Source organism: Acomys russatus, chromosome 10 (genome assembly GCF_903995435.1).
Source record: "Acomys russatus chromosome 10, mAcoRus1.1, whole genome shotgun sequence".
NCBI classification, from domain to species: domain Eukaryota; kingdom Metazoa; phylum Chordata; class Mammalia; order Rodentia; family Muridae; genus Acomys; species Acomys russatus.
In genome coordinates, this window is record NC_067146.1 from 53,607,849 (window position 1) to 53,621,576 (window position 13,728).

Below are 13,728 nucleotides of genomic sequence, written 5' to 3' on the forward strand. Positions count from 1 at the left end.
ACAGCAGAAGCAGCTTCATTAGGTTGCAGTAGCTACATTTTGGAAGATATGACTTTGCTGGCATGATAAACTAGATTACAAGTAATTCTGTCAATACTTAACGACAAAAGGTCTATCAAGAGTCTTTGGAGTTCTTAGAGGAAAGAAGCCCATGACATCTCCTGAGTTAAAAGCAATAATAACTACTGATGAAATAGAAAACTGTGACAACTTCTTGCCTAATAGTAATGCTATTTTTCCAGTTCCTTCTTCCGATAAAAATTTAAATCTAGCGGGAAATTAAAAAGCATTACCTAAATCCATGAGGTCTCATCCCCATCCCAGCAACCTCAGGAGGATAGGGTCCACGCTGATCTCTGGGGAGAACTGCGTATCTAGGTCCTAGAGGAGGAGTAACGGGTGATCGAATGCTCCCAGGATAGGGAGGTGGAGGTCGAGTGAAAGCCTGGTTGATGCTCTCTGGCTGCCAGTGTGAAAGGGGCACTGGGTGAGGTACCACTGCTGCATCCTGAGGCCCCTTCTCCTGGCGATTAGCAATCTTCTTCTGCTGTTGCTGCTGGAGAATGAGTTCACGTAGCTTCTGCCGCTAAATGGAAAGAAACAAAATTTCTGGGATTTAAAATTAATCATTGTTTAAACTCTTAACATGTCCATTATGTGACTATATTAATGTTTAAAATCTCAAACTTAAAGTTAAATTTAAGTACTAAACACACACATACCCCAAAACCAAATAAATGACAATAAAAACTGGTGATTTTGGTCTTTTTCCATGGCCAAATTATCATCATTAAAGTGAGAGTTTTCATATTTAAACATCGTCCAACAAAATCATGAAGAATAAAATTAGATTTGGGTTAAATCCAACTTATTATTGTTAATTTTACCATTTTCATTTTTTCCTTATATTTAATAAACTCTAAAGAATAACTTAAAGAAGAAACCTTATGATTTGTGTAGACTAAATGACTTCTTAGTGAAAAGCTTAAAGCATCTGAAAACACTGTTGCACTTACCTGTCTCAGTTTCTCTGTGTCAGCTTGAGACATGTTCACAGTACTCTGTGTATCGGTGCCTCCTGAGGATGGCACAGGTCCAGGAAGCTGGGAAACACTGGAGAACTGCTGGCCTTGGGAGCTTACAGGAAGATTTGAAGATGTGCTAAAGTTTCCCTCTGACCCAGGACCTGGACGGTCAACAAGATCGTGGACAACTTGACTAGCTCCGAAAGAGTCAGACTGCGGCCTGGGAGTCATCGGAGGCTGATCATAGGGATCACGAGCAGCAGACGGGGAAGCATGACTGAATGTGTCTGTCAGGCCGGGCCCAGGGGGCCTGGGGGCCTGAGAGCAGGTATCAGGTGGCCTTATCAAAGGGCCAGGTAAACCTGGTACTCGGTTTTGTGCTGCTTGTAAGAAAGGATCATGGTTTGGCATGAGGGCTGGTCTTACACTGGAAGACCTAGTAAAACCCTCTGAAGTCCTTGGCCTTGGTGTTGCTGGTGGCTGAGAATAGGGAACAGAAATTCCAGGTCTTGGTGTCCCAAGATGATGAGTATATGGATCAGCGTGTCTCTGGTTTGCCACAGATGTAGCAAACATATCTGTCTGTGGAGAAGGCCTTGGGGTTGGTGGCTGTTGACTATATGGATCAATAGTGTTAGGCCGGGGTGTACCAGGAGGTTGAGAATAAGGGTCTGGATTGGATCGAGCTGTTCCTGAGGTTTGGGAATAGGAATCTATAACAGGCCGTGGAGTTCCTGGGGGTTGTGAATATGGGTCCTGAGATGCTGACCTTGATATGGTTCCAGGCTGAGAAAAAGCCCTTGAAGAATGAGTAAAAGATTCACTCATTGCTGGGTGTGGAGTTAGGGGAGGCTGGCTATACGGATCATTTGACTGACTATGAGAAAAATTATCTACTGGCCTTGGTGTCAAGGCAGGCCTTTCATAAGGGTCAATAGAGAGTCGTCTTGATGCCTGTGGCACAGATCCATATGGATCCTGAGATGGAGGTGGGTGCAGTGGCGTCTTAAAAGGCCCATTATCCAGTGGGGTGGGTGTCAACAATGGTCGTCCATATGGATCAGGCAGCCTTTGCCTTTGAAAGGCATCTGCTCTAGGAGATGGTTTGGTTCCAGTGACTAGAGGACATTTTGCACTTTGTTCTGAAACCACAGGGGACCTAGGAAGGCTAAAAGGTTTAGGAAATTGATCTGTCATCATGGGCCTAGGTGTATCTGGAGGCTTTGCATAGGGGTCACTGTTTGTCAAGGAGGAAGCACATAAGTCTCTGGCGGGGGATGGCCTAGTGGCAGCTGTTTCATTCATCTGAATGGGCCTAGGTACTGGAGATAAAGGCACACAGTTTTCCACTGGTGGAACAGAATTTCTTCTGGGAAAACTATGGCCCCCTGGAGGTGGTCTAGGAGTACCAACCATTTTTGCATAAGGATCCACTGGAGATGGTGGTCTGGAGTGAGATGATCCAGGTGAAAACATCTGTGGAGAAGGCGGCTGAGAATTCTGGGACTGAGAAAGAGTGTCCTGAACAGGTACTCGGGATGGGGTTGAAGGAGGGGGTGGAGGTTGTGGCTTGACAAACACATCATCTGAAGGTGTGGAGGCAGGGGCACTGGGTGGGTGTTTGGAGAATAGGTCTTTATGGAATGTCTGTGCAGGAGACACATTCCCATTGCCAGGCTGAGGTGTCAAGGGACTTTGTACTCCACTACTTGGAGTATCTGAACCAGATGCTACTAAAAGGTGCTGAGAAGCAAGTTGCTGTTGCTGTTGCTGCTGTTGTTGTTGTTGTTGCTGTTGCTGTTGCTGCTGCTGCTCATTCTTCACCTGCTCCAGCTTCTGTGTGGCTTCAATTTTAGCTTGTTGCTTACTTTTCTGTCGCATTTGCTATTATGATAGGAAAAAAAAAGAAGATAAGAAAACAAGACTCACAAAGAGAAAGGCAGCAGAAAGCTCATCACCTGATGTCAGTAGCTAGCAGACTGCTCCCTAGTAGATAACTCCAAGCAACAGAAGAGCTTATCATCACAGCATGTTCCATTTACTCCTAGTAGGATATTGTGTATAATATTTCAATAAGAATCTACAACCAATTTAAATACATACTTTACCAAAAAGGAAAGTCTATTTTAACACTTTTTCTGGTTCTATTACAATTTAAACCCAAATCACCCAAAACTCCAGTACCTGTCTAAACTTCCATTCCTGCTCATGCTCAGATTCTCTCTGCTTTAAAGGATCTTTAAAAAGATCTGAATCGATGCGGGCGCTGGGATCGATGCTGTCTTGCTGCTGTTGCCTCTTCATAGAATCGTTTGACATCTGAACTTTATTAATGCGTAAAGCAGCTCTGTTATCTCTGGCTTTTTGCTTTGGCAAGAAAAAAAAAAGCCTGTTTTTACGACATAAAACTTGTGCTAAATAGTTAAGTATCACTCTAGAAAACTGACAGCCTCTGCTAAGAAAAGGGCCTGGACAATAACCAACCTTCTCCACAGTCATGCTACTACCAGGTAAAGACATTTCTACCTATGTATTTGTGTTACTGCAAGAAATCCCACTGTAGCCGGGCGTGGTGGCGCACGCCTTTAATCCCAGCACTCGGGAGGCAGAGGCAGGCGGATCGCTGTGAGTTCAAGGCCAGCCTGGTCTACAAAGCGAGTCCAGGACAGCCAAGGCTACACAGAGAAACCCTGTCTTGAAAACCAAAAAAAAAAAAAAAAAAAAAAAAAAAAAAAAAAAAAAAAAAAAAAAAGAAATCCCAGTGTAATTCAAACACGTCATTACAACATGGAAGAATCAGCATGTCCCTCAATTTAAATAAGAAAATAGCAAACTGATCCTTAAAGGAAAACAGCTAGAAATCTGAAACTTACGATCAAGGAAAATTAGACATAAAAAATATTCTATCATTACAAAATTTATGGTAAAACAAACCAAGAATTGTCCCTTAGCTCCACCCAAAGTTACTATAACTGAAAGTTGACCCACGGAAGATCACATAAAGAGCAGCAGCATTTTCTCACAACAACAAGACTTTAATGTGACTGCAGCGAAAGCAAGGGCTCAGTCCAGCTCCTTGAAAACTATTCACTATCTGACTGTGAGTTCCCTTATCATTGGTAGATATGGCAACAGTCCAGAACTCCTTAAAGGAATTTCAATATGTTTCTTTCAATAGATATAAAGATTCCCTTGTAAATTTTAAACACACACACAAGGAAACTACTCTCATCTTCAAATGCACTATTATCTGTTAATAGATAGTTAATTAACTGTGCCCTTAAAATATTCTGGTTGGCTATATGGCTTTAAAAAAAAAGAAACCTGTTATGTTCTTTAGTGAAATAAGATGGGTTAATGCATAATTTTAAAATAAAGTTGCTAGTTTTTAAGTATTAACAAGTATTTTCTTTTCATTATCGAATAAAAATAAGTTTTAAATATTGTGCTTAAAGATCTAACACATAGGAATTATTTAAATACCACATATGGTGCTCTTTCCTGAGAGCTGGCTTTTCTCCACAACTTGGCAATTTGTTTCACTCGAGTAGTCCAATCTGCAAAAGCACAGAAGACACACTCTGAGAAATACAGTGATATGGAGCTGTAATAAAAGCAACCTAGGAACTGCTTATCATTCAGATCGTATTTTAACACAAAACAGGTGAGTATCAGTAATATAAAATAATTCAGAAATCGGAAATGATCTAAAATTCAAAATGTTTTCAGTTCCAACATGAAATCACACCTGGTGATTCAGTCTTAGTCTAAACCAAGCACACTCAAAACACTACAGTAAATTATCTTATCATCAGATATAGATGAAACAAATGAAGATCTTGTTGGACCTGGATTCCAAGTCTAATACAATCCTACAATGGGGAAACAGAGAGAGAGAGAGGTGCCTCGGTGGTGGTTAAGATCACTCGCTGCTTTTCCAGAAGACCCAGGTGTGAGTTGTAGTATCCACATGGATGCTCACAACCATGGGACTGCTCCATGGGACCCAATGCCCTCTTCCAGGCTATTTGGGAACTAGGCTGTGGGGAGGAGTTCATGACTGACAATTGATGGCTTCTACAAGGAGAGCCAGTTTTCCTTAAGGCTATGACCTTAGGAGGTAGACTGTATTCCAGCGGGTAGGTCCAAGACCCTAGGAGCAAATAGGTTGCACAAACTGGACTTGGTGAGTTGTTTTTTTTTTTTTAAAAGAGGACACAAAATTGGAAGGGGAGGAAGATGAATCTGGGAGGGCTTAGGGAGTGGAAAAATAGATAAATATGATAATCAAAACATATTGTATACATGAGAAAACATCAAAGAATTAATAAAAATTTCACTGAATTTAAAGAGGATTGCACAGCACTAACTATCTCATACTTGAGCACTGCTAGGACCTGAAAAAGTGATAATCTCATTAATTAAAGAAACTTTTGGGGAATGTACAAATGAGTATAAGGTCTAGGGTTAACTAAGTTCTAAAGGAATCTTTGCATCACGGGCAGATGAACATGAGATGACAAAAAGACTTTCTAAAGTACACTTCAAAACAAAGGCATGGCATTCAAGCGAAAGCTAGTAAAATTGATAGGTATGACTGACCTGGGAATTCTTCCTTTAAATTGGGGAAATTAATATTTGTGTAGAGAACCGGTGCTACTGTTGCCATCTCACCAAGAGCCTCCTCCTTCTCCCACTTCAGTGTGCTCCTCTGGGCATTTGACAGGGTGTCATTTTCTCCTTCCATAGGTGGAGCTGTCGGTGCCCAAGAGCTATTAGGATCATTTGCAATTGCATTAAATGCTGGACTTTTATCCCTGGAAAAATAGCAAAACACTTTCACTTTATAAATACTACTTTCTATTCATACTGTGCTCAAGTACCACTCTCCTTAGGATTTGTTACAAAATAGCTTTTAAAATGCCTGATAACCTTAAGTAAAACTCACAGCCAATTTTTAACAAATACTAATATCATGCATAATATTTAAAAGACTAAGATAGAACAAAGGTTGGTATAATTTAAGTCTCCATAGAAAGTAATGTCTTAAAATACCTGACATCAGTATAAGGGGATGGTGCTATAGCAGGGAAAGTCGCCAATCCACTTCCAGGAGGCAAGGAATTCTGTGGAAGGTGAGGGCTGGGTCCAATAAGGCCATTCATGAGTGGCATCCGGGAGAAAACATCTTAAAGAAGGAAAATCAATCATTTGTTTTACAAAATATTTATAAATGATAATGGCTAAGATATTTCTAAATAAAATTTGTTAATACTATTTTAAAGTAGTACTTTTTCAGTATTATACTATATAATACAGATTAAAGGTTGATGTAGTCTTTTTTAACAATCACAGTTCCTAATTACAGTATATTATATAAACAGTTTTACAGACTAATAGCTCTAACTTTTAATTTCAAGCCTGGAACTTGTTAGAAACAGAAATGGTTTCTAATTCAATTTGTAAAATGGAAGTACTCTTAAGTACAGTGATTGGGGCAATGTGTATTTAGCTTTCAGGACATATACTTCCTGGTAGGCAGTAACTATTCAATACATACAAATTATGGGTTTGCCCCTTCACTACTTGAAAGTCAGCTTCCAAAAACATTTTCAACTCTCTTCCAAACACTTTATCATCTTCTTTTTGAGTATAAGATTTCCCCATGCTTCCGCAACACCATCAAGAGTGTCTGTCACTACTCTGACTCCCCACATGTCTAAATGCTTTACAATAAGCTCTTTTCCCAGCAAAGGCAAGGAAAGAGGGGCTCTCAACTTCTAACATGACTTCCAGGGACTGAATTCAAACAGTCAGCCTTCATAAAAGCCTTACCCACTTAACTGTCTTACATAATTTTTAAAAGGAGATTTTAAAGGAGAGCTGGGGAGATGGTTCTGTTAAGAGCGCTGGCTGCTCTTCCAGAGGACTCAGGTTCAATTTTCAGCATCCACATGGCAACTCACAACTGCCTGAAACTCCAAATCCAAGGGATCGGACACCTTCACACAACATACATGTAGGCAAAATACCAATATACGTATATCGGTACATGCATGCATGCATGCATACATACATACATACATACATACATACATAAAAACACTTAAATGCCCTTCAGATAATTAGGATACACAAAACCTAAGTGGTAAATTAAAAGCATGCTCAGGACTCTGGCTATATATCTATCAGCAATATCACCTATAAGCCCATCATCCTTGGTACTTTTACTGTGTGCTAAGTTTTGCAAAACCTCAAACGACTTACTATGTGTCATTTAAAAGGTGTGAAGTTTAAAACAATTATTTTCAAGCTCACATGAGCAAATGGGAAAGCATCTCTCCTTCATTACTTCTATTAGTAATTTTAGAGACAAGGTCTTGCCACATAACCCAGACTAGCCTGGAGCTCATGACAGCAGTCTTGGCTCAGCCTTACAGTGCTACAGCTCACCACACCTGACACACTGTTAAGAGGATCACTTCTTCAACTCTACCACACCTATCTAAGTTAAAGCACTTTGTAAAAAGAACCATTGAGGATATCATGGAAAGAACGGAACATTCACCTAATCTTTGCCTTTAAAAAAATCCACTTACTTCAAACCTTTTTGAAATTCAACATTTCTGTTTAACTTTCTATGTTACTGTTAACAACACTACACCCTGTCTCAGTTTCTTCTCATTTTAAATGTGGTTACTTCCACAGTTCAGAGAGATAGCATCTTTTAGGTACTGCCCTCAATCATCTAATTAATTTTACATACTGTCTCTAACATCAAGACCACATGAGATCCTTTCCTTCACTCTTGCTGCCCTTTTCACTTTTACCTAATTCTTAGAAAGGGAAAATATAAGCCAAGAGGTGGTGGTGTACACCTTTACTCTCAGCACTCAGAAGGCACAGGCAGGTGGATCTCTCTGAGGCCAGCTTTGTCTACAGAGGAAGTTCCAGTACAGCCAGGACTACACAGAGAAACCCCTTCTCAAAACAAACAAACAAACCAAACCATACCAAAAAAAAAATTTCAAAAACCAAAACCAAACTAACAAAAAACCCACACAAACAACAGCAACCAAAAGGCAAAAGATGATAAGGAACGTAAAATTGTATGCCTAAAATAAGTCAGAGAGGCTGAGCACAGACCCTCTCATGCTTTAGTAAATGTCACAGGGTTCTGTGTGCTCTGCTAATATGATCTTTGGGGGGAAATCCTCATCCATCCCACAACTACACTTTGTAACACTATAAAAGTAACATGTATTCTTTTATCTATGGAGTTGACTAATTGCAACTGCCTACAAATCAGAGCAAAATGAAAGCCATGTATTTCACTATCTGAGCACATGCATGCATGCACATCGAGATGCGTAGAGGAAGAAGGAGAGCATCTCTTTGCACACAGCTTTAATGTACCCTCCCTCTGAAAATCTTGTAGTATATATTTTTAATTCATTTAATTTTTACTTTTCTCACATCCATTCAATAGGTCAACAGAATTCTTTTTTCATGTGTATATGTGTACACTTCTGTGTGGATGCGCATATGCATCTGGGTGTGCATATATGTGTACACACATGGCTGTGGAAATCCAAAGTTGTCTGATATCTTCTTGAATTGCTCTCCATTTTATTTATGAGACAGGGTCTTTCCCTGAACCCAAAATTCACCAATCCTGCCTAGTTTGACAGGATGCTCCTCTCGGGATACTCCCCTGACCCCTGGCTCCACCCAGTTTCTTCCTCCCAAGGGCTTTTATCTCAACTCTGGTCCTTAAACTTGTATGGCAGCTGCTGTATCCACTGGGCCATCTCTCCAGCCCCATTAGTACAACTCTTGTTTTCAAATTGATCTTCAATACTGACACCAGAACCCTACCCAAACACATGACTTATCACATCATTTTATCAGTAAGAGTCTACACTAGCTCATAGAAGCCTAGATGAAAAAGGCTAACTTTAACTGGCTCTGCCCAGGCTTCATAGATGTAAATAGCCTAGCACTAATATCCATTTCTAGTTTGACCTTCAGAGGCACTATCTACTTCACTTCATCTTCTGCTCTAGAAAATATGAAGGTTATCATTCTTGAATACCTGTCACATGATCACACTTTATCCTTAAATTAGAACTACTGAAATTTAGGTGCTTTATGCAGCCCTACTTTAATTATATTTCTTTTATAAGTAAATTGTATACCTACAGTCTATAATCTTAAGAGTTCAAGCTATAGGCTCAGGAGGGGTTTCAACCTTTTCTTTTTAGTCATCTCAAAACTTGGGCAGGGTTTCTCTGTGTAACCTTGGCTGACCCAGATTCACTCTGTAGATCAAACTAGCCTCAAACTCACAGGGAGCTATCTGCATCTACCATCCCAAGTGCTGGGATTACAAGTGTGCACCACCACACCAGTTAAAACTTTTTTCTAAAATTAAGATTGTACATGAAGTAGTTTCCCTAATAACCAATGTCTTCATGAATGAGTACATTTGTAACTGATTTGATTTTTGAAATATATAATTTCAACAATATTTGCTTTTATGTATTGAGAAGAAAATTACTGAAGAATTCTTCATCATTAAAAAGCATTAGAAAACAGTTGCAGCTGTTCTCAACCTTCCTAAAGCGGCAACCCTTTAACATAGCTCCTCATGTGTGTGACCCCACCTCAACCTCAACATTATCTTTGCTGCTATTTCATAACTGTAATTTTGCTACAGTATTACAAATCATAATGTAAATATTTTTGGAGGTAGAAGTTTGCCAAAGGGTATGTGACATAGGTCAAGAACCACTAAATTGGAGCAAGAAACAGTTAAGCCAAGTATTTAACTTAAATGTAAATTAAATGATTAGTACAGCAAATCTCAAGGTGGATTTACATTTAGGAGCTAGACTGGTCAAAATTCAAGCATTTCTAGTATTTATGCTATGCAATTTTCTGTGTATACAAAAAAATTGATAGTAAGAGAATTTACTCATACTTAATTTTGTATGAAAAAGGGTAAAATTTATAAAGATTCCATCACATTGTACAATTCAGTACATTGAAGCACTAGCAAAGAACACAGACATTTTATTCACTTATTAAAATGTACACATCTACAGAACCCTAAACTCCTTTCCTAGGGAGTTGATACCTACAGCACCAAACCTCTCGTCCAATATACTCCTATGGGTCTCAACTCTTGATTATCATATTTCACCTTTCCTGAAAAGAAAAAACTGAAGTCTTCAACTCACATTTCACTGAAATTTGTTACTCGTAGGTAAAAGATAATTAGCCAAACAAAATAAGCAAACTTTGCAAAAAAATTCGTAGGAATTTAAAAATGGGCAAAAGCTACTTGACTGACTCTGCACATAGGTCCTGAAATGAACAGGGTAAGAGCCCAGTCCTTGATGTGATCACAATCTAAGAAGAAAAACCTACAGCCTCAGAAAGCATGTCTATTTGTGCCGCACACTACAAATGAGAAAGCATGTGAGTGTAGCGATAAGCATGCTTCACCTCTGAGGAAATAACAGTAACTGAGACCAGATTAATTGAGTGCGGTTGTTGGGTGGAGGGTGTATGGTCACCACGTTAGGATGAGCAGAATGAAAACTGAGTTGGGGTTGGACTGGGGAAAGAAGAAAAGCCAGGCACCATTACAATTTCCCTACTGAGAACAAAGCAGCATGTCTGTTCTGGCCTCAAGATGAAGGAATCATGTGACTCAGAGAAGTTCAGGGAGGTAGGAGTGTGACTAGATAGTATTTTTCAATCATTATACAAGTGGGGTTTCTCCTCTACATTTGTATATGTGGCACTAAGGAACAAGAGAAGGGTTTGTGTGTGTGTGTGTGTGTGTGTGTGTGTGTGTGTGTGTGTGTGTGTGTGTGTGTGTGTGAGAGAGAGAGAGAGAGAGAGAGAGAGAGAGAGAGAGACAGACAGACAGACAGACAGACAGTCAGACAGACAGACAGACAGACACAGAGACAGACACACCACACTGGAGCTGAGGAGATACATCAATTATTAAAGGGCGTAAAATGCTAGGACTGAGTGGGTGAGAAGGCTGAGTGCATAAATTGACTGCTTGTTGACAAGTCTCGCCACAGGACACAAATCCTTAAGATACAAATAATGAAAGGAAGAGACCTATTCCTGTAAGCTATCCTCTGTCTTCTATATGTGAACCAGACTGTATGTACTCAAACGAACCAGACTGTATGTACTCAAACAGCTATAAACACATATAAAATAAATTAGAACAAAAAAGTTGAATGGGACCCAAAAAATGAGCCAGTGAGATGGTTCAGTGGATAAAAGCTCGAATTGATTCCTGCATATTACCCTCTGACCCGTGTGCATACGAGGGTGTAAATGCAGGCACACAAAAAGCAAGCATTTGTGTGTGCACATGTATACACACAGACACGCTCAAGCACGCATATTCTACACACTCACTGATAAGTAGGTAAATAAAGCTGGGCACTGTAGCACTCCCAACAAAACAGATAGCTCCTGAGGAACACCACATGAGACTGGCCATGTGTGCACATCTTCACACAAACCTACAGATACACACACAAAATCATGCTTAGAAGGTAATAGAATACCCTGATTGTGCATTGGCAATAGCTGTGGTGGAGGGGGAGGCTGTGGTAATGGAGCTTGCTGAGTGGTAGCAGGACTAAGTACAGCAGTAAACAAGTCTTCAACATCCTTTCCTCCAAGCTCTGGGTAAAATAATCACAGAAATAACATTAACATTATTAGGGTCATTCTATGGGGAATGCCATTTTCTATGAAGTAAAACAAGAGAATACAAACATACCTGGAATTTTATATAACTTTCCAAGAATTGCACCTAGAATAAAAGAAATATTAACAATTACCTATTTGATATATGGATATAAAAAAGAGCAATTAACTAATAATAAAATTATAAAATCAAATCCAGACATAAAATTGCATGTAAAAAGCTTTGAAAGTCATATTTACTCATGTCTTTTAGAAAGCCTAGATGTAGGGTAAATATTTTACCATCTGTGACCATTTTGTCTAGCTCAGGACTCAGGATTCCGTCTAGCTGCTCTTCACTTAATGGTCGTGAACTCTGACTGGCATTTGGCTGAGGCAAAGAGGAAGCATCATCAGCAATGGGGCCAATATCTAAAAGAAAAAGATAAATAAATGAAAAGGTGAGTCCAGAATATGCACAAAATGGGCAATACTATCCATATACGTTAACATACAACACTGTGATTTCAATAAAGCCTATACTTCAGAATTATAATTATCAAAATTCTGGTAGTACTTTAAATAGGCTATTACTAAATTTAGCTACAAACATCTGTGAGTTTATATGACACCAAAAGTTATCAAAGCAAATAAATACATTTCTGAAAGAAAAAAATGAACATATCTGATTTCAATTTGGCAATATTTGCAAAGTCTAATCTCCCCTAAGATGTCATTACATGAATAACTTCTCTAACATGGAAAACAGTGGTATCATTGTGCAGGACAACTGTCAAATACAACATAGGAAACAGGAACGAAAAGTTCCAGCATAAACTAATTCAAAGATGTATACTCAGTATTAAAGCTTAATAATCATCCTTTAAAAACAATTTCAATTATAAATTATTTCTAAATACTTTATAGTTAAATTCTGAAAATCAAAATTATGCCCATTACTTTATAACATCTAATAATAGTAGCTTCTCATCTATTTCTTCATACCTTCTTAATGCCATTAATCTTACATTTTAGTATGGTTTTATTTAATCTCATATTAGAAACTATTATTCAGGGGATATTTTAAACTACTACTATATAATATGTAAGACCAAAACTATCCATTAAAATTATTAAGGAAGTCATTGAAAGCACTATGCTTCAGCTGTACACAAAGAGAAAAGCCAAGTATGGATTAGTGACGCATTAGCACTACTAACAAGCACGCATGCACCTACAGGCGGCTCCAGCTGAGACCACTACTGAGAAAGACTACTACTTCTAGTCAGTCCCATCCATCGCTCGGTTCTTACCAAAAGGGAAAGGTGAGCTCCCAACCTGGAAAGTGCATAAATCAAGACCTACAAGACCCAAACCAAATAAAAGGGATGATTACCACAGAAGTGGGAAGGAAGGGAAAACACACAAAAAGGAAGAGAAAGTGCAGCAAGACTTTTAAGGCACCCTGCCTTAAATCTGATGCAATTAGAAAGGTAACAGAAATAGATCAACTTGCTATGTCCCCTCCTCAAGCCAGACAGTCAAGGAAGATCAAATTCTGGCTTCACTGACACAAGACAAAAAAAGAAAAAACAAAAACAAAAAAAATAAAGAAATAAAGAAAAACGAAATAAAGCAAAACATCAAACCAACTTCCATTCCTGGGAAAAATCAATGTGCTCCGCATCCACACACCTCTCAAATCATAGAACAGAAATCAGGCAAACAGCATTGATGTATACCTGAATGATCAACTGATTTTGCAAGATCATCTGAGATTATTCCAAGAATGTCATCATCTGTGTTTAAGACTTCAGAAATATCAGCTAATGGGCCATCAGCAGTACCTGAATGCAGTAAGCATATGATAATTAAGTATTTTCCTGGCACGGAATTGAAAATGACCTAAGTATGTAGAGTACAGCAGCGGCTGAGGCAGGTGGCAGTGATAAAAATTTAAGACCATCATGACTTT

General features: G+C 39.0%; 1 protein-coding gene across 1 annotated transcript in view; it reads right to left on the reverse strand.

Moving 5' to 3' along the window:
• The window catches only part of Kmt2c (lysine methyltransferase 2C), a 220,794-nt gene that overhangs the window by 40,829 nt on the left and 166,237 nt on the right, over positions 1 to 13,728 (reverse strand). The window contains exons 28-37 of the mRNA XM_051152203.1: positions 13,496 to 13,600; positions 12,057 to 12,185; positions 11,848 to 11,880; positions 11,630 to 11,749; positions 6,081 to 6,213; positions 5,628 to 5,842; positions 4,509 to 4,582; positions 3,210 to 3,392; positions 1,017 to 2,909; positions 294 to 586 (exon numbers count right to left, since the gene is read on the reverse strand). Coding sequence (XP_051008160.1) covers positions 294 to 586; positions 1,017 to 2,909; positions 3,210 to 3,392; positions 4,509 to 4,582; positions 5,628 to 5,842; positions 6,081 to 6,213; positions 11,630 to 11,749; positions 11,848 to 11,880; positions 12,057 to 12,185; positions 13,496 to 13,600 — 3,178 coding nt within the window. The remainder of the gene's footprint in view (positions 1 to 293; positions 587 to 1,016; positions 2,910 to 3,209; positions 3,393 to 4,508; positions 4,583 to 5,627; positions 5,843 to 6,080; positions 6,214 to 11,629; positions 11,750 to 11,847; positions 11,881 to 12,056; positions 12,186 to 13,495; positions 13,601 to 13,728) is intronic.